This window comes from Varroa jacobsoni, unplaced genomic scaffold (assembly GCF_002532875.2).
Source record: "Varroa jacobsoni isolate VJ856 unplaced genomic scaffold, vjacob_1.0 scaffold_22, whole genome shotgun sequence".
Lineage (NCBI taxonomy): Eukaryota > Metazoa > Arthropoda > Arachnida > Mesostigmata > Varroidae > Varroa > Varroa jacobsoni.
In genome coordinates this window covers 141,683-163,717 of record NW_019212924.1, presented here as the reverse complement: position 1 = coordinate 163,717, position 22,035 = coordinate 141,683, and the positions used below count along the sequence as shown (strand labels likewise).

The 22,035-nt window shown below is 39.9% G+C and overlaps 5 protein-coding genes across 10 annotated transcripts in view; 2 read left to right on the top strand and 3 right to left on the bottom strand.

The window, feature by feature from the left end:
- Positions 1–444: 444 nt before the first annotated feature.
- Positions 445–3,749, bottom strand: Atg14 (autophagy related protein 14). The gene has a single exon (XM_022855953.2). The coding sequence runs from the start codon at positions 3,160–3,162 to the stop codon at positions 1,621–1,623; it is 1,542 nt and encodes a 513-aa protein (XP_022711688.1). The 5' UTR covers positions 3,163–3,749; the 3' UTR covers positions 445–1,620.
- A 279-nt stretch (positions 3,750–4,028) lies between these two features.
- On the top strand, positions 4,029–6,945 carry LOC111273928 (methionine synthase reductase; the record flags this gene model as incomplete). The annotated part of the gene is made up of 2 exons (XM_022855963.1): positions 4,029–4,100; positions 5,520–6,945. Coding segments are annotated over 2 exons (1,449 nt in total), but the record flags the coding sequence as incomplete, so codon positions are not given.
- On the bottom strand, positions 6,929–8,953 carry LOC111273937 (trafficking protein particle complex subunit 6b). Of its 3 annotated transcripts, none has more exons than XM_022855975.2 (5): positions 8,857–8,953; positions 8,396–8,502; positions 7,766–7,918; positions 7,418–7,528; positions 6,929–7,167 (listed from the first exon to the last, which is right to left on the bottom strand). In XM_022855975.2, the coding sequence occupies exons 1-5, from the start codon at positions 8,897–8,899 to the stop codon at positions 7,042–7,044; spliced, it is 540 nt and encodes a 179-aa protein (XP_022711710.1). In that variant the 5' UTR covers positions 8,900–8,953; the 3' UTR covers positions 6,929–7,041. The 3 variants fall into 3 exon arrangements, with proteins under 3 accessions (XP_022711710.1, XP_022711705.1, XP_086823637.1); XM_022855970.2 differs by having other exon boundaries at positions 8,704–8,951; XM_086967511.1 differs by lacking the exon at positions 8,857–8,953 and having other exon boundaries at positions 8,396–8,847.
- A 1,527-nt stretch (positions 8,954–10,480) lies between these two features.
- LOC111273896 (uncharacterized) lies at positions 10,481–21,774 on the top strand. 4 transcript variants are annotated; one of them, XM_022855946.2, is made up of 12 exons: positions 10,487–10,957; positions 11,240–11,541; positions 12,030–12,237; positions 13,796–13,890; positions 14,146–14,276; positions 14,632–14,673; positions 14,965–15,087; positions 15,625–15,690; positions 16,220–16,437; positions 16,620–16,666; positions 17,343–17,412; positions 20,515–21,774. In XM_022855946.2, exons 2-11 carry the CDS (start codon positions 11,322–11,324, stop codon positions 17,393–17,395), a joined length of 1,203 nt encoding a protein of 400 aa, XP_022711681.1. In that variant the 5' UTR covers positions 10,487–10,957; positions 11,240–11,321; the 3' UTR covers positions 17,396–17,412; positions 20,515–21,774. The 4 variants fall into 4 exon arrangements, with proteins under 4 accessions (XP_022711675.1, XP_022711658.1, XP_022711667.1 ...); XM_022855923.2 differs by having other exon boundaries at positions 10,482–11,541; XM_022855932.2 differs by lacking the exon at positions 17,343–17,412 and having other exon boundaries at positions 10,485–11,541.
- LOC111273994 (cytochrome c oxidase assembly factor 5) overlaps positions 17,419–22,035 on the bottom strand; it is a 34,975-nt gene continuing 30,358 nt past the window's right edge. Inside the window, exon 8 of the mRNA XM_086967493.1 lies at positions 17,419–18,451. Coding sequence (XP_086823619.1) covers positions 18,434–18,451 — 18 coding nt within the window. The 3' untranslated portion in view covers positions 17,419–18,433. The remainder of the gene's footprint in view (positions 18,452–22,035) is intronic.

Sequence of the window (22,035 nt, the reverse complement as noted above, 5' to 3'; positions counted from 1 at the left end):
AGTATCAGTGATATATATATATATACATATTTGAATTGACTAGGGTTCTAGTTCATTTCAGGTTTTGCAAATGCGATGAAGTTGCCCAAAAAACAAGTTAAAGAAAGTTAATAAATAATAATGCAATACTGAACTTAGTTCTTGAGGAATCAGATTTTCGTTACGTTTTGATAGCGAAATTGAAAATATTGATACACCCGTAGAAGGACAAGAAGTTGGTGTTGCCTATTGAAACTTAACACTACGATATATTCTGTAGCAAACGCTGTAACTGTGTATGGGGCTTTATTTATCATAGTACCAGATTATAGATTCAAGCAATATTTCATTAACTAGAAGTTTGTTCAATACCCTTAGCGACGAGGTCTACAACAAGAAGGCAACGCCATCATTAATATGTAATTAATTATTACATTACTAAATGAATTTAAAATAAAAACGACATTCTCCTGTCTTATACGCCAAAGTAAGCATTTTATTAGAGTTATTAAACCCCATCTGATAAGTAATTATTTCTCATATTTGTTATTATCATGTGTACAAAATCATAATAGTTACTGTGTCATAGTATGTACAGGTTATTCAACTTAGTTGTTGCAAATTCAAGTATGCACATTCTGCCTAGAACGCTGTTGGGATATTTTCGTATACTATCACCTTTGGAACACATTTTTCTGCCTGCTGCTAATAATTCCTTGTCGGAGCTTCCCAAGAAGAAAAAATTCAATGGTCTTAGGGCTCCGGCTTCCATCATTCGTCTGAAGGCCAAGTCCTATTATCACACAAACTCGTGCACACTGTGACACGAAAATAAGTGTACATGTGTGTATATATATATAAGTTTTCGAACGTCGGATTATGCTTCAAATCCTACATAAACCTTGCATGGGTTAAGATTCTTTCGCGAGTATCGTGCCCTCGACGGGGGCATTTATCACACACGGTTGATAATATTTTTTACCACTTCCCCCTGGACGCATTTCTTGATAGACGCAACGCACCCTTTCTAATGCCCCATTTCAGCTGCACGCTAACCTTCCAAGTACAAAATAAAAACATCTCTTACCCTGACCAGTATTGCAATACTTATTCAAAGACAGTTAAATACATAATATATTTATATATAAATACACAGGGAAACATACATAGTACTGCGTCGCTCCTTTTCCGTCTAAAAAACAAGTGCGGTTAAGCTTCGACAGTCGCTGACAGCGCAATGACTAGCTTTGTTCCATTTTGCCCGCATTAGCATTATTAGCGTGTAGCATTTGTAAGATAACTTTTAAGACATGGGATGTACCGGAAAGGTTCAGATGAACACATGTCACTGATGGCGCCATCAGTGGTGGTTACGATGAAAAATAGTAACAATCAAACTGTAATTAATAAAACACCACCACTTTGATGCCATTCTGTACAATGTTTTAAGAATAGTATTTGTTTGTACTTTATTTTTTTTTTCTAGTGTTCGAGTTTTCACTGATCTGGTCTCGTTTACGATAAAATATGATAAATACCAAACCAGTTTTAAACATATGGATTAACATGTTCTCCCTCTTGTGCATTCTTTTCCATCACAATTGTTCATTTTTTACTGGGTTTTTGCCTACTACATTTGAGCTACTCATTGGGCCGTGAGGACGTCAACCAGAAATTGTTAACGAAAGCTGCTGCCGAACTCAGTAGACTTACACTTGCGCTCCGATTTTTTGAAATAACACTGCCCGTGGCGCTGCTACAGTTGTGCATACCATGATTTAAATCGCTGGGTCCCATCGAGGCGACGGCCTCCCAGTCATCGTCAGGTGAATCGCGTTCACGCTCGGCGCTTGATCTACCCAGCAACTCCATTTCGGCATGTACATCAAACAAACAAAGATGCTGGGTAAGCGCATCCTCGACCGATAGGGCCAACTCCGAGCTCATCTCGAAACCTGCACTATACGGAGTATCCCTTTTGACAACCTCAATGATATTTAGTAGATTGCGCATCGCCTGTTTCGGCCGAATTTGCAAGGAGTCGACGCGTTGTGAGGCGCACATAAAGACAACGTTGGCATTTAAACGAGCGACCTTATTTCGTAGGCCTTCCTCAGTAAGTGTTTCGATGGCAAATTCGCTAAAGCACAGAGCATAAGGGAGCTTCAAATCAAGATAAAAAGCAAGCATTTTGATCATCTGAGCCAAATGCATAAGCCCAGCAGCTGCCTCGAATGCCCTATGCGAAGATTCATCAGCACCGGCTGTGAATGCACTCTGCTGCTGACTGTCCTGTCGCTGTTGTACCCATTCAAGCAGATGACCATAGTTACCATCTGCCGAAAGACACGGCTCCCCTATTGAGTACGTCGCGTCGACCGAATGGCTTGAGTAGACCCATCGACCGCGGACATAATTTGTGCGACACGCTTCCTCCAGTTCGGCCAACGCACCCTCAAGTTCGGGCCCCTTTGACGAGCTCCGCATTTCGATGGGAAAAATGCAGGTGCTGAGCACCTGCACCTGCTGGCGGACCAGAACGCCAACGCGTTCGCGTAATGATTCCAGTTCCTTTCTCATATCGTCAGTAGCTTTACGACTCTTCTGTATGACGGCATCACATGCTTTTCTACGCTCGGGCAACTTTTGACGAGCTGATCGGGCTTCTCGACATCCAGTTCTCATGCGACTCATTTCCGCTTTAGCATCCGCTATTTCTTTTTCGAGATCGCGCACCACAATTTGGCGAGCCTGTACCGCCTGTCGTGTGAGTTCGATCCTTTGACGAAGTTCGTCTTTTTGCCGCTGCGCGGAACTGGCCTCTTCTACGAGGGCAGCCAAATGGTGCCGATCGCGTTCGGATGTAGACAGTCGAAGTTTTTTTTCGGAGAAACGCTGGGGTAGTTTGGCCTTCGAATGCGTGATGTCGCCACTACGTACACAGTCAGCGCAGTAGAATCTACGCCTCATCTGCCGACACAGTTGACAGCGTCTGGCTGGAGATGCTGAATAGTGGAGACTGTTTTCAAGGGAATGGCATACGTTGAAATCGGTGGGCGCCGTCGAACTCTCCGATGAGGTAGACATGATCGAAGTTCCCATCGTGGCTGCTGAGTTCGCAAGAAGACCCAACGCTGGATCGTTCAGCTGCATAGTATTCCGGCGTTCGTGTGAATACATCATGTCGAAACAAAAGGTCAAAATTGTGCACAAAGAAGCCTATTTAGGCGACGCAATTAGAGTGAACCAGGTGAACATCCATGAACCACAAAATGATATCGTCGATACAGCCGAAGTCCTTTTTCTTTCTTTTCACTGCACTTCCAAACTGAAGACTATCTTCCCTTCAGTTTTTGCTTTGGCTGGGCCATTCGTGATCTGTATTTGTCCGACCGGCGGGCCAAACCCCATTTACGTTACATAATTTTACACGATTTTTTGCAGTCTCTGCTTTGCAGTCGCGCACGCAGCATGTAGGAAAAGTGGCGAACACTTGATAACATGTGGCAGCTTCGTTATTTGGAGAAAATCGTTGTCCGAGTATTGGGTTTCTCGACCACAAGTTGGGTCGTATCTGCTAATCGGTCACAGCTAGAAATTTCGCCGTTAATGTTGTTGTTACTGCTGGAAATGGGCGCTTACGACGATCGCCTTCTATTGTTGCAGTATACTTATCTTGTGGATGGCTGTAGAGTTAGACCTTCGACCGAATGAAACAACAGCTGAGCAAGCGATAACTTTCATTCCATACAAGAACAATTACTGCGTCACTAAAGGCTGCCTTACGATCATCGCATGTGCCATTCGTTAGGTCTCTATATACACTTTCGATGTTTATAAACATATCTCTACTCGCAGGTAAACACAAGCACATGGCAATCACTTTGTAATCGCTTGTGTGTAAAATAAGCAAGGGAAAGAGTTAACAAAGTAATTTTATGCCGCAGTATATATATATATATATATATATATATATATATATATACATGTGAAAAACAAACGGAACGATTGATTAAGTTGACATAAAGTTCTAAGTTGAACTTCGTTGAGCCGATTACGTTTGCGCGCCACTGAACCGCGCACAATACGCCCATTTGGCTCTTGTCACTGGGTCGTTGCAGGTGAGAACTGTAGTGCGGTGCACGTGACCCACATCGCTCATGGTACGTCGATTGAATATTGAGTATATAAGAGGTTAATAATGCTGTTGATATTATTATAATTAAAGTTAATGTCCAGTACCTTTATATCAAAGTCAGCGAAAAGTTTCTGCTTTGCTTGTCCTTTTTTGCTAGTAGATTATTGGCAATTCAAGTTCGCTTTACTGTATCATCTTCTATATGTTTAAGCAAAAAAAATTTGGGTAGGCAGTACATGCATTTGTAGGCTGGTTATATGGTTTTACGCACCGCTTGCTGATTTGCCAGAATCCCACTGTCCGCCACTGTTACACCTAATTTCGGATTCATGTATGGACACTCGACTTTTCTAATAAATTAGAGGCGTGCATATGCTCTGATACCAAATACAACAATATTCAATATGGTTTTTCAAGAAGACAGACGCCAGTTTGGGAAGCCCAATAACATATTGCTATAGCGAAATGTAAAAATGCAATAAAACATTAGCTAAGCAAAAAGTATATATTTCGTTGTAGCATTTTCCGAAGAGTATAGCTCTTGCCTAAAAGCATATTTATCAACGACATAAAATAGACCGTATGGGGCCTATGAGAAAGATTTTCATATTCACTTTGTTTCCTAGGCAATAAAAGTCAACTCTACTTAATGGCTTCGGTCTCTTTCAACAGGGCATCGTTCTATTCTTCAAAGGGTCGATAGGAGAACGTTCCTCTTGGGAAATTTTGTTTACTTAGTTTTCATTCGTAGCCTACGATTTGCTCAGGAAGGTGCTAGAATAGATACGTACTTCGACACAAACAGTACTACTTATACAGAGTTCGTTTACAACGACGCTTTAAACTCAACGAATTGTACATTGTACTGGGTAGAGTGTTTTCTGACCACACAGTAATCCCTCCTGTTATTTCCGTCGAGAAGGCTTTCTCGGTCCTCTGTTCTTTTTGCCACTATTATTGGAGCCAGGTTAACAAGGTTTTGATATAATTAATTTGTCGGCATCATTTGACCGCAAGAACTTAATCAGATTAAGTCATATGCTTGCTAACTATAATGTTGAACCAAGGCCTGAAACTGCATTGGCACTGGCTAATCTACTACCGAACTATTTGTAAGAATGTATAAAACAAAGCACGCCTTTCTAATTAGTTTCTTTTTTTTTTTTTTAATTTCACAGGCTTTCTCAAGTAAAATTGAATTTCTGTTTATTGCGCTCAAATAATGGAACTTTATACATGATTAGTTAAATCATAATTTTTACTAACAAAAATATTTTTTTTGCACAGATGAGAACGATCAGTTTCAGGAGGACATCCATTAAAATAAGGATTAAATTAATTAAAAATATGTAAAACATACATAGTATTCGAAGTATGGGGCACTGACATAGTTAACTTTCAGGGGAGTCTTCCGAAGACACTTCCGCCATGTGTGGCTGCCCACGTGGCTTCCGTTCCCTGCAAAAATTCGGAGGATAACGTGTTGTCAACAAACAACTACCAAAATGGCGCCTTGCTACCGTTTCAGGATAGTAACCTCTTCCAACTTGAATTCCGTTCGAGACGCCAACTTTGCTTTGGTGCTGATGTGCGACCTGCGTATGAGTTAATGTTCCATCAGCATGGGGGTAAACAATTACCGCTGCCTCCCGGCAGTGCCCTGGGCGTAATATGCCCCAATGTTCCAAACGAAGTTGACAAGATGCTCAAGCTTCTTAATCTTTCCGGTAACGAGTGTATCGATATTACCGCGTCAGCTACGGATGCGCAAACCAAAACAAGGTTCGAACGATCGTATGCTTATTTGCCCAGCCATTGCAGAATTCGTCACTTGTTTGAGTATGTGGTTGATTTACGCACTGTTTTAAAGAAAGCGTTTCTTAAGGTGCTAGGAGATTACTGTCCAGAGGGGTCATCGGACCGTCAAGTTCTTCACGAGCTTAGTTCGATCAACCAAGAGGGGTATCGAACTGAAGTTCTGGAAGATCGAATGATGATCTTTGATTTACTAACGAAATTTCCGACCTGTCAGCCTACCTTGGCAGTGTTAATTGAGCACCTGGCGCGTCTTACACCCAGGTTCTACACTGTCGCTAACTATTCTGAGATGGAAATAAAATTCATCTATCGTCCTATGGAGTTTAAGTCTCTAGGACGTTTGCTAAGGGGTCAGTGCTCTACGTTGTTCGATCGTCTTCAACAGGTGACTTCTAGGGATCTTGAGACGCAACTCAATAATATCAACTTAGAATCAATCGACACAACAACGAATAACGATAGCACAGTTACGTGTTACGTTCGGAAAAATGTCCGAAATTTCACTTTCCCTATCAGCCCCGCCGTTCCCTTCATATTCGTCTGCCATGGAACAGGAATTGCTCCATTTTTAGCATACTTGCATTTGCTCGAAGCGAATCCCGATATGATGCCTATTGAGAGTTGGCTTTTCTATGGCTGCCGTTACGCCCATCGGGACGCTCTTTTTGATGTGGAAGCGGTGCGTAAAAGCGGATTCCGATGTCAGTTACGTCAATCGCGAGTAGATCCTATAACTGACGATGTGGGTAAAATTCAACGTGGTTATGTACAGGACGGATTATTGCAATATGCTGATGATGTGCGAAAACTGTTAGTTGACGATGTCGGCGAGTTGTTGATTTGTGGTGACTTCCAGACAATGGCCAAGGACACGCTATCAGTGCTGGAAAAAATTCTCACAACACAAACGCTAGAAAATCTACTTAAAGAAAACCGAATAAAATTTGATGTTTGGACCTAATTAGAACTGTCCTATAATTAGAGCTAATTAAATTCGGGTTATCAATGTATGTACGTATTATTTATTATTGATACAAATATCATGTTACATAAATGTTCGTTCATAGAATAGAGCCAGTAGAAATTACATTTTAAAAATCTACAGCCTATGAGGGCTGTGCTTGTATCTGAAATTTACAGCTAGGCAATTCTGTCACTTCTACTGTGACGACCGACGTCACACCAAGGTTAGACAGAGCTCCCCGGATCAACCCGCAGGGAAAAGCAAGGTACTGAAAGGCCAAAAAAAAAGTTCATTTAGATGTTATTGTCATCGGCACTTCGTTGTACTCCGTACTAAGATTACTGACCGTACTTGAATTAGAATTGTGAGTGCTTATAAACAAATGAGGGCCTTATTCATGCTTACTAATATCGGAAAACGTGCATACATACATATTAAATACGCAAAACCACTTGCATGCTACAAATATGTTTTTAGATGCGCATGGCGGCGATTTTCGCAAGTGGGTCCCAACTTACGCATGGTGTAGACTCCATGTATTGTTTAGATGATGACATCGCAGCAAGAAATCGAAATCGGAGATCTTGGAGGACGTAGACACCCTGGTAATTTGTGCGCAAGTTGTCCACCTAAAATTACAGAGTAATAGTAAAAAATGTTCCCAGTTAATTAATGTCTGCTTTTGAACCAAACGTTCGTTGATCTGAGTTGTACGAGTCTAATATGATAGCTATGGACTCGTATTTAAGGTCATATTTTGAATGATTATAAAACAAATAATCCCGCCAACCAAAGCAAGCAGAGTTGTTTTATCTTTGCTAATCGCTCTTTAGCTAGCTAGCTAATATGGCTGCATTGTTATGTACCTGTTTTTTAAATAGGGCCGACCAAAATTCCGTACAGATGAACTTGACGATATCGAGTTCTGATTTAAAACGCGGGCAGTCTTTCGTTAGTCGTTCAACGAGTCTGTAGCCTGTCTCGAAGCCAATTTGTTCCAATTTGGATACTTTGGTGTTCTAAAGAAGAATATCAAGCCATTAAAGTGTTTTATTAAGGATTCCGTATATCTAAGCAAGACCGGCATGCATTACTTATCAAACTTCTCTAATGATTCGAGGCGAAATAGATTCAAATTAGCTTACTCGAAAGCTACACGAAATAGAAATGCAAAGATCTTTTACCATGTAGATTCAATTCAAAATGCGGATATTTAATGATCAACACAATTTCAAAAATGTGAGGTCAACAAACATACACACTATGCACTCATAATAATATTAACATTACACGTGCAAATGTACTGCCATGTGATATTACATTCAAACACGCCCACTGACAAAACAAAGTAGATGGGTTTTTCGTAAAAAGGATGTGGTAGATCAGCTGACGATGATAACAAAGGTGCTTTTTCTTCGCTTCTGAAGAGAAGATATAGAAATCTTACTGCAAGCAAGGCAAGAAGCGAATAGAAAACTCGAATTTAGTTGACGCACCAAATTATCACCGCTGTTGTTATCTGAAGAATTGTTTCCAGCAGCAAAACACCGTGGTAACTGCGAGTAAAGAAGTTCGAAGAGGACTGCTTCGGGAGAGCTGGGTCCTGTGTTGGCAGCCATATTCATTAACTTGAATATCTAATTAACATAAGCTGCGAATCTATCTAATAATGGTTCACGTCAAATCGCAGGTACAGTGATGAAGGTGGTTAAAATCACTACACGCTCACATTTAGAGCGGGCTGTATTCCAGACCCATAGTGTTAACTAGGAAGTTTTTTATGGCACAAAAATAAAGATTTAACCGTTAATGAGTAGAAATAGTTGTAATAGCTGGCTCCACCCAGCGATGGTAGTTCCGACAGGATAGGATAGAAACCAACTAGAAATAGGCTTATTTGATTTTAAACACGAAGTGATAGATCTCTCAATTAATAATTTAGCTAAATAAGACTTGCTAGCTAGGCAGGTGTTAGCTAGGCGACTCGTAGAACACTTCATGCGACCGTCTGAGCAGTGCTTGATACAGGATCGTATCGGTGTTACGAGGTTGGAATATACCAGCCGTGATATATTCAAAATAGATGAACGGGTAAAAGTGCACGAACGAAACTTCTCTCAATTCGTTCAAATGTGTAGAAAAAAAAATTCGCGTCCCTATAGAGCTTCTCAGTTTCACAAAAAAAATCATTTCAAAAAAGCTAGGCAATTTTAGGAAGTCATTCTTATGGCGCGACTGAATTCTAATTCGCATAGCGATTGATTTCTTATATGAGATAATATTTTCAATATATCTTAATAAAAACAATTTGCACTGCTTGGCAAAAGGTCAATTAGAGAAATAACTTGTTCTACTCATACGAACATGCTTAGGTAGTTTAGAAATCAAACTTCAATTTTTTCAATGCATTCGAAGTTTTATTAATAAGGTTTTGGTTACTATAATAATTTGTTTTACTCACTATAATTCGGTGGCACGTTTCCTTTAATTTAATTTTAGATTAAGAAAATTGAATAGACTTCACGAAGCAGGTTGCTCAGACAGTTTGAAAAATTTAGATTTCCAAGCCTTGCAAGCCCAAATAGTTAGAGACCCTTGTTGAAGTTTATTAACTTCTAGAAATTGTTACAAATTTAATAAACTTTGCATAAATAAGTAGCAGGTTGAAAACAGCCGAATTTAGTCAATGAGCGGCGACGTAAGGACGAGCTTCCTAGTCCGACTAAAATCGGTGTCATGTAAGAAAGTTTATATTTTAATCGACTTCATAGGCAGTATCACATTCAGTTTAAGGGGATCTGTTGTCATGGCATCCCTGTCTTCTTCATAGCGACAGGTGGTTCGAAGTTGTTCGTTGGCTCACTTTCGACAGATTGGTAAATCTCTGCTAAATTCGAGCGGAATCTTGTCGATGCTTCAAGGCTTTATACCGAAACGTCTCAAGCGTTCCGGCCGCAGATCATCATTCAAAGACAAATCTCCGATGCCAAATTTACTAGGCAAACTAGTTCTTAACACTTACGACACACATTGAACAAAACGTATATGACCAAAAATTAAACTAATGTAATTTGTTGCCTGGGTAGATTTCATCGATGAAAAGTGACCAATGTGCAGTGTCTCAAGTGACATTATGGAAGCTCCACTTATATGTCTATCTTATTGCCTCTAGGTAGGAACAATGACAAATGACTCAAATGCTCGGTAAGGCAGCAAGACGGCCGTCAAATTTCGGAGCGATTGACTCGTGGATTTTGAAAGTGTTGAAGTCGAAAAAATGAGAACGTGCATCAAATGTGTACCAACTCTAGATGCATAAAAATCACGCTATGTGTATGTATATATATATACGTTCTCTATATATATAAATTCAGCAGGATTACCATAAACATTATATATATCTCATGTGCTTAGATCAGGGCGTGATCCGTTATGCTGTTTTTGTTCATTAGTTCTACAATTTAGTCACGTACTGTTATATCGAAGGTACTGCAAGGTAAAATCGCGCGCAAAACCGATTTCAAATCTGGTCCAATACTATTGCACGTGCTACTTCCGGTTCTGTTTCCGTAGATGCGTGACAAGACACCAATTGTGTTCCAATTGTTGGCACAAGACGCAAGCACGCCACGGTTTTCGTCTTTAATATATGGACATGCACACTGTGTTTTCTTTTCTCTATTCTACTTCCTTGAATCCCAGCCTCGATTTAGGACGTCGCCGATTGGTGGGTGAATTGTTGATCGTGCATCGTGCAGTTGCTGCTGGCGGCCAGCCTTTTGCGGGTCGTTTGCTCCGTAAAGCCCTTGCCAGCTGTGAGCGTAGATCGTAAGGATCGGTCGACCTAGTCTCGGTACTTCTGCAGTTCAGGAGTACAATAGCTACACTCCAAAAGTGGTGGCATAGCTATTCAATGGATTGCCTAGTGAATTTGTCGGATGTATTTCTTTTTTAAGCTTACTTGAATGTAGTGTAAACAGCATATTAGAACAACGCCGAGGAAGTGGTGCGCTGCATTATCAGTTGGATTTGCACGTCTTCTTCATTGTCTCGAAGAGGTAGATAAACGTAACGAATGCAAGTCCCATTAAGGATAGAATATCGCGGAGGTAGAAATCATCTGAATCGCTATAGTTTTGTCGATATTCCGTTTCGTGAGCCTCCCCCATCAACATTTCTTTAGCTAACGTAACCTATACTTAATCACAGTCAGTGACAAGCAAGCTGCTTGCCAATTAAAAATTACAAATGAGGATGAGAATGCCTCCACCTCGGTTCTCTTGTTGGATATGCACTTTTACATCATCCACTCAGACGGCACTTACTACACACCTTCGTAGGACCCATAGTTTCCGTCTGAATCCACCTCATCGACCTCGATACCACGCTAGCAACGGTAATAACAGCAGCGGTGGTTCTGCAATGGCCGCCTCGGCAGCGATTATCAATGATTCAGGTCGTTATGTTTACGGAGTTCGAGTTGCTGGTCAGACTGTAGCTGGACCAGCCAGTCTGGACTGTGCTTCGAATGAAACGAGTGTCGCTTCAATGGCAAAGCCGTACTGTCCAGGCGTCTATGTTTGCCAAGTGTGTAAATTTCGTTCTCCCACAGGAGCAGGCCTAGCCCGCCACGCATATTCTCGTAAGTACAAAAGAACGTGAAGCACACGCGTCTTCGTCGTTGGCTAGGCAAATACTATGTGTTACTAAATCAGAGTGTTTCTGTGATGCAAACACGTTCCCTCATTTTTTTCCTACCGTGTCTTCATAACCCAGATTTGAGAAAATGGCTCGAGTTCGAAGAAGGATTGTATATCCTTGATTTCTGAAGGGACTCATAGACCGGGCTTGTAATTAGATTCCAGTTGTAAACTCCCCTGAACGATATATGCACGTGCAGCTTATGCATGTTTCCTACAAGGCTCAAAAAGCATGATTGTGGATAAGCTTTCTTTATTTCATGGCACATGTGCATGACCGAGAGTATTTTTCAATAGTAGCGATAGTTGCAACCATTGTAACCTTTGAGCGTATGTTTTATGACAATGTCAAAGTACATCCGTAATCAATGATCTACATCCTTAGGGACAATATTGTCCGTATCTTGCTGATCGAACGTATTTGGTACAGATCAGAAGTTAGCTGTATGCGCGACCTCCATTTCACCGGTACAGCCTCGGGGCGCCGCGTACAGCCAAGGTCTGAACTCGATCGTCGTGAGGGAGCTTCCGGTCAACAACGCCGGTCACACAAAAACAGTTTTGTATACCCAACAAATACAACCTCTGGCTACAGCGACAACGACGCATCAGTCACCCTATGCAGCTGAGTCAGTTAGGTTAGTATTCGATTTTAACCCGTTTTGATAATATAAAAAAAAAAACGCGTGCTAAGAACGTTAGACGTTTTGCTTCTGATGTGCTTAGTAGAAGCACAGTTTCGGTGAAATTATGCGGTCTACGGTATTTATGGCAGAAGATGGCTACAAGAAATTTCAACGCATATAGGAAATACAAACACAGAATTAAATGCGTTATTTAATCGTATATCCGGTTGAAATTTAGGCGAGCCAGTTGTCTTCGATGTTTTGCATTCGTAACTGAAGGACGTAGCTAATAATTAGATCACCCGTACACAGGTTATCGGAAAGCATAATAGATTGCTTTTTCTACTTTTACCACAGGGAACTCATCAAATAAAATGTCCTGCCTTTCTTGTCCTACCGTTCATTTCACGTGAATAACCTCTGCCCTTAACGCTCCATGACCTCGTGTCACTGACATTTGACTTCATACGTAACATATTTGTTAATTCAATATTCGTTTAGCGTCCACACAGTCCGGTCATACAATGCATGACAGGACTATGTTAGCAGTAGCGTTTGGCTACTCTTAAAACTACATGAACATAGTGTCCTATTGAGCCAGCACATAATGTTTAAGTGACCTCGTTCCCCTTGAAGACGTCGTCAATCAAATATGAATTGCGCAGCCACATGAACAACATATTTCCATGCAGATCCATGCAAATGTATGCGCAGCTGAAGTGAAGATTAATCGTACTAGACTCTTTCCTAAGCTCCTGAAAGGGATTTTTAATAGATACGCATAGTCTCATTTTGGTAAATTCGGGTACAAATATACGTTACTCCAATATTAACTGTTATTTGCATTTAGTTCTATCTAAAGCAAGGTATCTTGGTTAATAAGGTAATGGAGAGTTGCGTTTCTTCTGGTACATCGTCGGGCGGTAGTGGCCCCTAGGGCGACTGCGAGACCACGGCATCGTAGCCTGCGTACGTCCGACTATGCACAGGAGGTTTTCAGTGGCAAGACAAGTTACTTGTAGATATTTTGACATTTGCCCATTTGTGTAGTTAGTTCGTTCCTACCGAAAAACTTCTTCCTTGGAACTGAAGGCACTATCGTAAACAGCGAAGCATAAAATCAAGCTGACCCTAATTAGGGGAATTTTCGTAAGCGTTAAGCGGATTCAAAAGCAAACTTTTGTCTCTATTTGAAGAACGGTTCCTCCGTTCAGTACCAAGAGTATTAAGCGTGTTATTCATTTAGATATCCTAAAATGTTTCTCGCTCAGTTTCAAGTACTGCAACAAAAGCACGCTTTTAGTTCCGAGTAATGAAAGTTAAGAACTGAGACAATGAAGAGACAAGCTTCAGTCAATAGCTGTCGTATAGCGGGCCTTCTATAATTTGGTATTTGTTTAACAAGAGGCCCAATGTTAGTAGTAAAGCTACAATTAGAGCTTCTATTGAAATGTTTCTTAATAGAACAATAAAAAAAAGGTCAGTCACTCGCGTTTATTCTATACAAGAACTAGGTAAATAAACGGTTCATAGATCGAAAGCTACCAGTAGCTTATCATTATTATTACAGGGTAGGTGTACCTTTAGACGCGCCGATACTACTATCCGAAGGTCAGCAGCAATTGCAAGAACCAGTTCAGATTCAGGACCAAGCATCAGTTGGAGGTAAATACTGCAGGCAAAAGAGAAAAATATCGCCACAGACGGTTTTTGCCTTCAGGTAATACTGGAAAATAAGCAACCATGACACAAACTGCATGTCTATTCCAAGACCTGACTCATCACAGTATTTAATTAAGTAGCTTTAAGTAGGACTTTAATTAAGTAGCAGTTAGGTAGACAATATATCATATAAAACCGCCGAAACACGTTCTACAATATTCTTAACGATATTCGTCTTGTCTCAATGGTTACTGTTAGATGGTGAGTTGGATCCAGCTGCTTCCCTCACTCCAATCAGCAGCGACCCGTGTCCTGAGTGCGGATGCGCTGCCAATGGGAAATGCGGGCTACGAACCCCTGAACCGGGCCGGATTCTTCTTGTTAGTCAGGTCCGTAGAGTCAGCTGTATTTGGCCTTCATTATTCGATCGATATTGGTTAATTTTTTCTTGATCATTAGGTTACTGTGTTGTTGAGCCGTAGAATTAAGTTCCTGTTTTTTTTTTTTTAGAATACATCCATTCTAAACCAATACTGAAAGTGAACGCGATGTGTCAACTGCTTATATAAATCATACCATTACGTCAACTATTTCAACGTTTATCAAGCAATGCTCAGTTAAGTTATATTTATAAGGAGCTTGGCTCATGCTTCCAGTCGAACTAACCGCGGGATCCTATATTGTCGCCAAGCGCATCAACTATTTTTCGATCAAGCTACCAAAATGCTATTTCTGTTCTCACAGGAAAATCTCGCCGAGGTGACCGACCCAAGTCGACCTCAGGAGGTAGGATATAATCGAATTTAAGTTCCTATAAACAAACATGAAAAAAGCCGCCCACCAAATTATAGACCAATAGCGAACTCAGCACGGATGAGCGACCATCTTTAATAATAGCTATAGGTTAACCACCAGAAGCTAAGCTAACCACTAGCGTAGTTGCGTCCTCGATGAATTAGTGCTTCTCGCTTTAGCTCGATTGTAAACATACTGTTATAGAATGCGAGCCCAATCTACATCGTAACAAACGAATCTTCTTTAATAATCAATCAAACATTTATCTCTTGCTTAAATCAGCTATACGAACTGGGCGCGGATGCTCTTCAGCCGTTGGGAGGTTTGGATCCGACGTATATTGAACATGTACATTGTGAGGAGGGTTTGCTGGAACTTCATTACAAGCCCCCGAATACAACGAAGGTACTCCTGCAGATACCTAGGACGAAATCGGTTATAACAAAGCGTGCCGCATGCGTAAATGTCGTAAATAATCGACTTGAGATCGAACGAATACGCTGAACGTCCACATATGATTGAAAAATTTACTAAGACTTTCCCAAGCTTCCCTTCATTCGAGCTAGCGAATCTCTTTGATATATGAACGCTGAACTACATTAAATAATATTGTTTCTTCTTCGTGTAACACCTCTGTTTGGTCTCGCTGCGTTCATGCAGTCTATAGAGGCCATATGAAATTACACTGAAATGAATTGCTATAACATCTAGTAGTAGAAAAAAGTAGATGAAGAAATAATCGCGACCACTACCGTTTATGTTATTAAAATGTTTTCATTCCTACGATACATACGACGATGGTTTTAATACTAGATCGACAAAAACTTTTACGGCGCAATCGTTGCCGAAACGTTTTACAGTGTATATCTACGATGAGAGGATTACTAACAACCTCACCTGGGGACAAAATAGATCCGTCATGAATTTATCACTGTTTTGCAGACTATCCACCTGACAGCGGTCCGGGTGAACCAGCTATCGTGTCCTCAGGAAGATGACATAGACGAGGTTTGTGCGACGTTTGCAAAAAAGCCATCGGCTCTGACTAACTCACATGCAATTTTTAATTTTGATCTACTCCTGAGATAGAAACGTCATAGTGCTACCATCTGAAAGTATCGAAGTATGGGTAACTAAAAACAACATTTTATCGAATACTGTGAATTTTCAACTGAAGATGCTGTTTCCCTATTATTTGTTTCATCGGTAAGGTTTCACAGTCAACGCCAATTACTAAATTGTTCTATAGATACCTCATTCAACAAGACGACGAACGATTCTCTCAGTGGACTAATAATATCGTAGTTTGTAGTATCGATCAAATTAACTTAAATTGAAGCTAAAATCTATTTGGTTATCTCTTGAGCAAGTTCTAACATCTCTCTACATAGGTGAAAGTATCTTACTTGTAGTTGACCGTAATTCAAAGTACGTTTTAGGCTCTAATTTGAGTAACTAATGGAAAACCTATAAAAGTCATCGCACGTTAATTGTGTGTGAATATGCGTTTCCTTATTCGATAATGCAACTTAACTAGCAAAGGGATGGGGTCGAAGAAAATGATGTTGGTGGTGAAATATCGCAAGAACGAGTAGGAACCCCTGCGACTGAGAGGAAGGCCGAATCGCAAGGAGACGACGATAACACCGAGCTCACAAGCAGTCACACCAGCAATGCCTGTTTCAACTCTGGAATGGCTACTAAATCTGAGGCCGTTGGGGACGTCGAACAGGATGCAATAATACAGCAACAAATGTAGGTAGTTCTGTCCTGAATTTAGCCATACAAACCTGCAGCCAATACCTGATAGCCATTACTATTACCGACAAGTTGTTTGTAAACTACTATAAGATTAGCTTAGCTCGACAAATCTATCCACTCCATATTCCAAGGAAAAAAATACTTCACTATTGACTCTACTTTTTTATGGTAATCAGGGAAACGGGTGATGATGGGGCTGCTGGTACAGAGATTCCGACTGCAGGTGAGCTTCCTCACATAGTACGCATAGTCATATATACGCTGATATAATTGTTTGCAGCGTTACATACAGATCGTGGAAGATCACTCGAACACATATTTCATACAACAGATCAACAGAGTGGTGTCACTTATTCCTATGAGAACCTAACCAACTCCCACTTTGATAACGGCCGACAGGCTGGCCAAGCAATAAGAAGTTGTCGGCCTTACTCAGGGCTTTGTCTACTGACAAATTAGTACTGAGGCCTTACTCCACGCTTTAACACCACGCGTTTCATCTCGTTCGTATTCCCTTACTAAACGATCGATTTTGCTAAAATCACTTTCTTTATGGATTAATCAATATACTTAATTGGGCTAGAACTGCGCAACAATGTCGATCTCCGCTACCTAGAATAGCAACGATTTACTGGTATAGGTGATAAACATACTTCCTCTCTGAGTTCTGGGGTGTACACGGAGGCGGTGTATCTGATTCCTCTTTCGTTAATTGTATTGAGTCTTTAGTTTCACAAACCATAAGAATACTACTAATTTATTGATTTCATTGAATTTAAGTTAAAAGCTGGTAAGCAACCACGACACCGCTGTGCCATGCGTAAAAGCTATTAAATATACAAAGCTAGCGTGTGAAAATTGGTTGTTGAAGGTGATACTTCTATCTGTGGGAATTTCAGTACTGGTAATAACTCGATCCCCGAATAGGATTAAGATCAGAATCATCACGTAGAGGAAACGATAATTAAGGTAATTAAAACTCCGAAGAATCATACCTTGGCATAGTCCGACAGAGCACCTGACTTCACCCCTTAGGGTAATTACTAGACCGATAACAAGCGTGGCGCTTTGAACCCAGTTGATGTACAAAAAAAAATAAAGACAGTCCAAATCAATCGAAAACCAAGACCGTGATCATGTGTAAATAAGGACGGATTGTACATAAGCTAGGTGGCTGAGAGGTGTCTATATTGGATGAAAAGGTACCTTTAAAAAAACAGAGAGCTTTGTTTTATTGTCGAAACAATTGCCTATGCTATTTTGTCAAATGCAAAAAAAGGCCAAAAAATACTGCATTGACTGACGAATATAAAATCGTCATATAATATACTAACTCAATAACTAGACTCAAATGTGCTCACTCAGATAGACTTTTAAGGCAAGTTGCCTATCACGAAAGCGAGATACTTTTAGAACGTTTTTGGCTTATGAAACCGGCTTTATTCTACCTTAGACTGGTACCCTGAATATCGATAAGGAATAGACAGACACTTTTAGACTATTATTAAGCGATATGGTACAGTTACAAGCATCAGCATTTTGGAGAACCGTATCTTATAACGATAATTACCTCCACTTTTAAGAGTATGCCTCTGACGTAGTCTTTTCTCTCTGTAAGTGGACCTTGATGTGACACAGTGTTTCTTTTCTGGCCGAGTTCTGGAATATCTCTTACTTCCTGCCCTGCCCGAACCTGATATTTCACGATTTTCTAAACGTTTTCTATAACATCAAGGTCTGCTGAATTAGCCGGCTTCGAGTTCCGTGGCAAGGCGCCCCGTCATGGGTGAAAACGTAGCCACCGTCAGAAAGCTATTCCCATACCAGGAGCAGCATCTTACTCCCGATAGCTGCAGCATATTCCTGTTGCTCTACTATTTTCTGTATAAAATGTATCACCCCAGCGTTTTTTTTGACAAAAACCGCAGACTGCATTATGACTTTCGGTGGACGTTCGATTTTTGACACGACGAAGCTTCCAGTAAATAGATCACCAACACGTCTGAAACTGTAATGCGCATTTTTAGTGAAAATGAGGTTTTTCCACTTATAACGGTCCAGTTTTTTCATTTGGTTTGCCAACTGAGGCTACTTGGCAGGCCTACTACCCTTAGACCTTGCATCCTAAAGTAGGCAGCGCAGCGTACCTTATGATACCGCAAGTCTACGCTCTCTTAATCTGCTTTGAAGAATATCATACGAGGTGAACCTTTTTTCTTGGAACTGTTAAATAGTGAAATGGTTCACCCGTTTTGTTATACACTTTTTTTTGATTCATTATATGGATTTTACATGACAATAGAATTTTCCTTCAACTTTCTAACCAGATCGACGACTGCATATTGAAAAATGGTATATTTCTATAGTTTTTCGTTGTGTACAATTGTTCTAACAAAGCAGCCTGCTAATCAGGGCTTTCTGCTCCTCAGTGACGTTTGTTACGCAAAATTAGCAAAAGACACTTAAATCAGTCAAGTTCACCCCGTAATTATCAAGCGTAGACAGCAGTCGCATCTGATGATGAGATAGAACGCACCGGCTGTCTATTGTCCGAGATATTAAAATTAAATATGTGTTCAGTGTTAGATTTATTGAAGTTCAATTATAGCAAATTATCGCGCCTGCGATCGCTAGAATACAGTATGTCGATTTTATATAACATGAACTTTGTCAACAGTTTGGAAATGCGTGCTGATGTTTTTATCAATATGTAGGGTACCCGCGTGAAGTAGAAGAGCACTGCTTTCATAAGCTAAAACGTTTAAAAATTTATCATTATCAGCAGAAAAAATTTATTTAACTGAATTTATTTAATTTTATTTAACTGAACACCGACCGTAGCACCTACGCGCTTAATCTCTGGCCGTAGAAATTCTAGAATAGAACATTTCATTCACGTTTCGTAAAATGATACATTTACATGAAACAGAAGGAGTTTACATAACACCAAAAAAAAAGACTGCAAACCATTATATTTGCAGTTGCAAGTGATAGCCACATGTTTAATAAGATTTCCAGCAAACGAAGATAACGAAATGCCACGTAGGGGCGAAAAGGTATCCGGACAATGACAAGCCACGAGAACGTTTTGCACAAAGATCGTTATGAAGGACGCAAATGACTGAATAATTTAGGCCAGAGTCCATGTACGTCTGGAGCGGATCAATAGAATCGTTGATTCCACGAGGAGTTGCATAGAACCGGAGAAAAGGTTTAGTGCATCGATGGAACCGGCAAACAGCCTATACATTTCTCCCATAATATTACACTTATAAATATAATAATGACTTCTTCAATGTAAGCTCCTTAAAGATATATTTATTTTAAACGATACGCATGAATCTTTTAAAAATAGAAGTTTATCCCTTGATCTAAAATCATTTTCCATAGTTGCTCCTAGGATAAATTCATGCCACGCTGTTTCCTGTTCAAGATAAGTTTTTAGATTTCCGAAGTAAAAATCCTTTTTGTAATCCGACTGGAAAACGAGAAGGTTGGTGCATAGTAATAAATCTTGGTTTCGCTCACGCCTATCAATTAAAATATAACCATGTTATTTACCAATGTGTACCTCATTTGAAAATACTCATTTATATGGACAACAACGCAAGTAACATTTGACATTTGAGGTTTTCTTTAGCTTTAATCAACAATTTGAAGCCATGAAGTAACGATCTGACATACAGTGAGATAGTCGCTTTTAACATAACACCATGCCTGCGAATTGTGCACGATCAGCTGGGTTTTTTCAAAAACGCTCAATGAATACATACTGCTGCCGCTATCTAGGAACTTGCACTTACTGTTCTCAACAACACGAGCTGCCCACCCGAACGCGTTTTTATACAAGTAATCGAAAAGCTAACGTTCTCATAAATTTCAGTTCAGGTTTGCTTGGAAAATTTTCAGATCACCTAATGACCGAGGACGATCCTTCCCATGAACAGCTGCTTACTCCATATTAATCATACGATAGGAAGTGCAAGAATTGAATAATTTAGAAAATCCAAAGGTCTGATGATCCGTGTCGCAATACAACATTGCTTTCATTAAATTAATTTCGTATTTCAGGTGTATAATGGAGGCTTGTTCATCATCTTTCCATGCGAGCTGATTAAATAAATTACACAGTCGGATCACCCGATGCCGGAACAGTGTTATTAGTGTTTTGTATTACCAGTTGAAGGGCTATACGTGCTACCCACACATAGCAATGATGAAAATACGTGCATATAAAGATAGGAAACAAAGTGTTCCATTGGATGCACAGAGCTAATTTCCGCGCTCCAATTACGGGATTCCATATCATAATCGTATTATCTATAGACTAATTTTAGGTCGTGTGAGAAAATTGTGCATTTTCTAGTTCCGCATGGCTGACCCTTCACTGTTCTATAATTTTGAAAGGCTATTATATAGTTAGCCACCTTAGCTTATTTTGTTATGTAATACCTGTCATGAGAGAGCCGTAGGCTCCTGAAATGATATATAAGCACACAGCGTACAGTAAATAATTTATTTAAGATGAATGTTTATGATGGAGCGGAATTGTAATAAGGTCACTTCAGATTCAAACTATATGGACTTAGCGATTTTTTTCATGGTTTTTTTTTTTATATCTCGATAGACCGATTTCCTAAACATTCTGGGTAGCATATCGTATAAAACGATTATATTGAAAATTTAACCATGAGCACATTACGCATAGAGGTTTATTGCAATTTTAACCCTCCTTGGAGTAACTTGTCAAAATCAATTTGTATTCTTTTTATGGGACTATTGTTTAAATAAACGAAAAATGTTACAATATTTCGTCCGCCAAACAGGAAGCGTTTCTGGATCGTATTCACACAAAACATGGTTACAGTATCAGCTGGGTCCACGCTATTTGACCTAGGTATATGACACTTATCTACAGGGCCACACTATAAAAATGGATAGCAATGTAGGAACGTCATTTTCATTTCGTGTTACCATTCGTTAGACATTTTTGTGAATATGAATCGATATTTTTAAATTGCAAAAATTTAAAAATTTTAAGTTACAAAAAAATTAATAAGCAGCGTTTCGACTCACGGGATCGCACCTGCGAGTATAATTATGAGATAAGTGTGGCTGTGAAAATTATCGAGGTGTCACCAAGGTGCTACGTGGGTACAATGCTGGAAAGCTTTCCTCTGATGATGTGTTTGCTTATTAACCGAGCAGAAAATACAAAACGTGATCAAACGTTAGGAAAAGCCTTTTGTCAAGATGTAAACGCCAAGGGTGCCAACTAATCTCCGAAAAAAATAAATACGTCAAGTTTAATTTTATTAAGTAATCTACTAACCGTCGAGCTCATCTCCGTGTAAATGCCAGTGTTAATAGAAACTTTATTGACAAACCCGTTATATATATATATATATATATATAACGGGTTTGTACAATGAGAGTAACAAATGGCGAAAAGCAATCTCGCCGGCGACAAAAATGTACATAAATTTTAACTACCAATTAAAGGCGTTCGCTTTAGTCAAAAACTGTTCACATATGCAAGTTGCGCATTTTAAGGCCATGTCTACTTATCTAGCTAATTTTATGATTTAATTG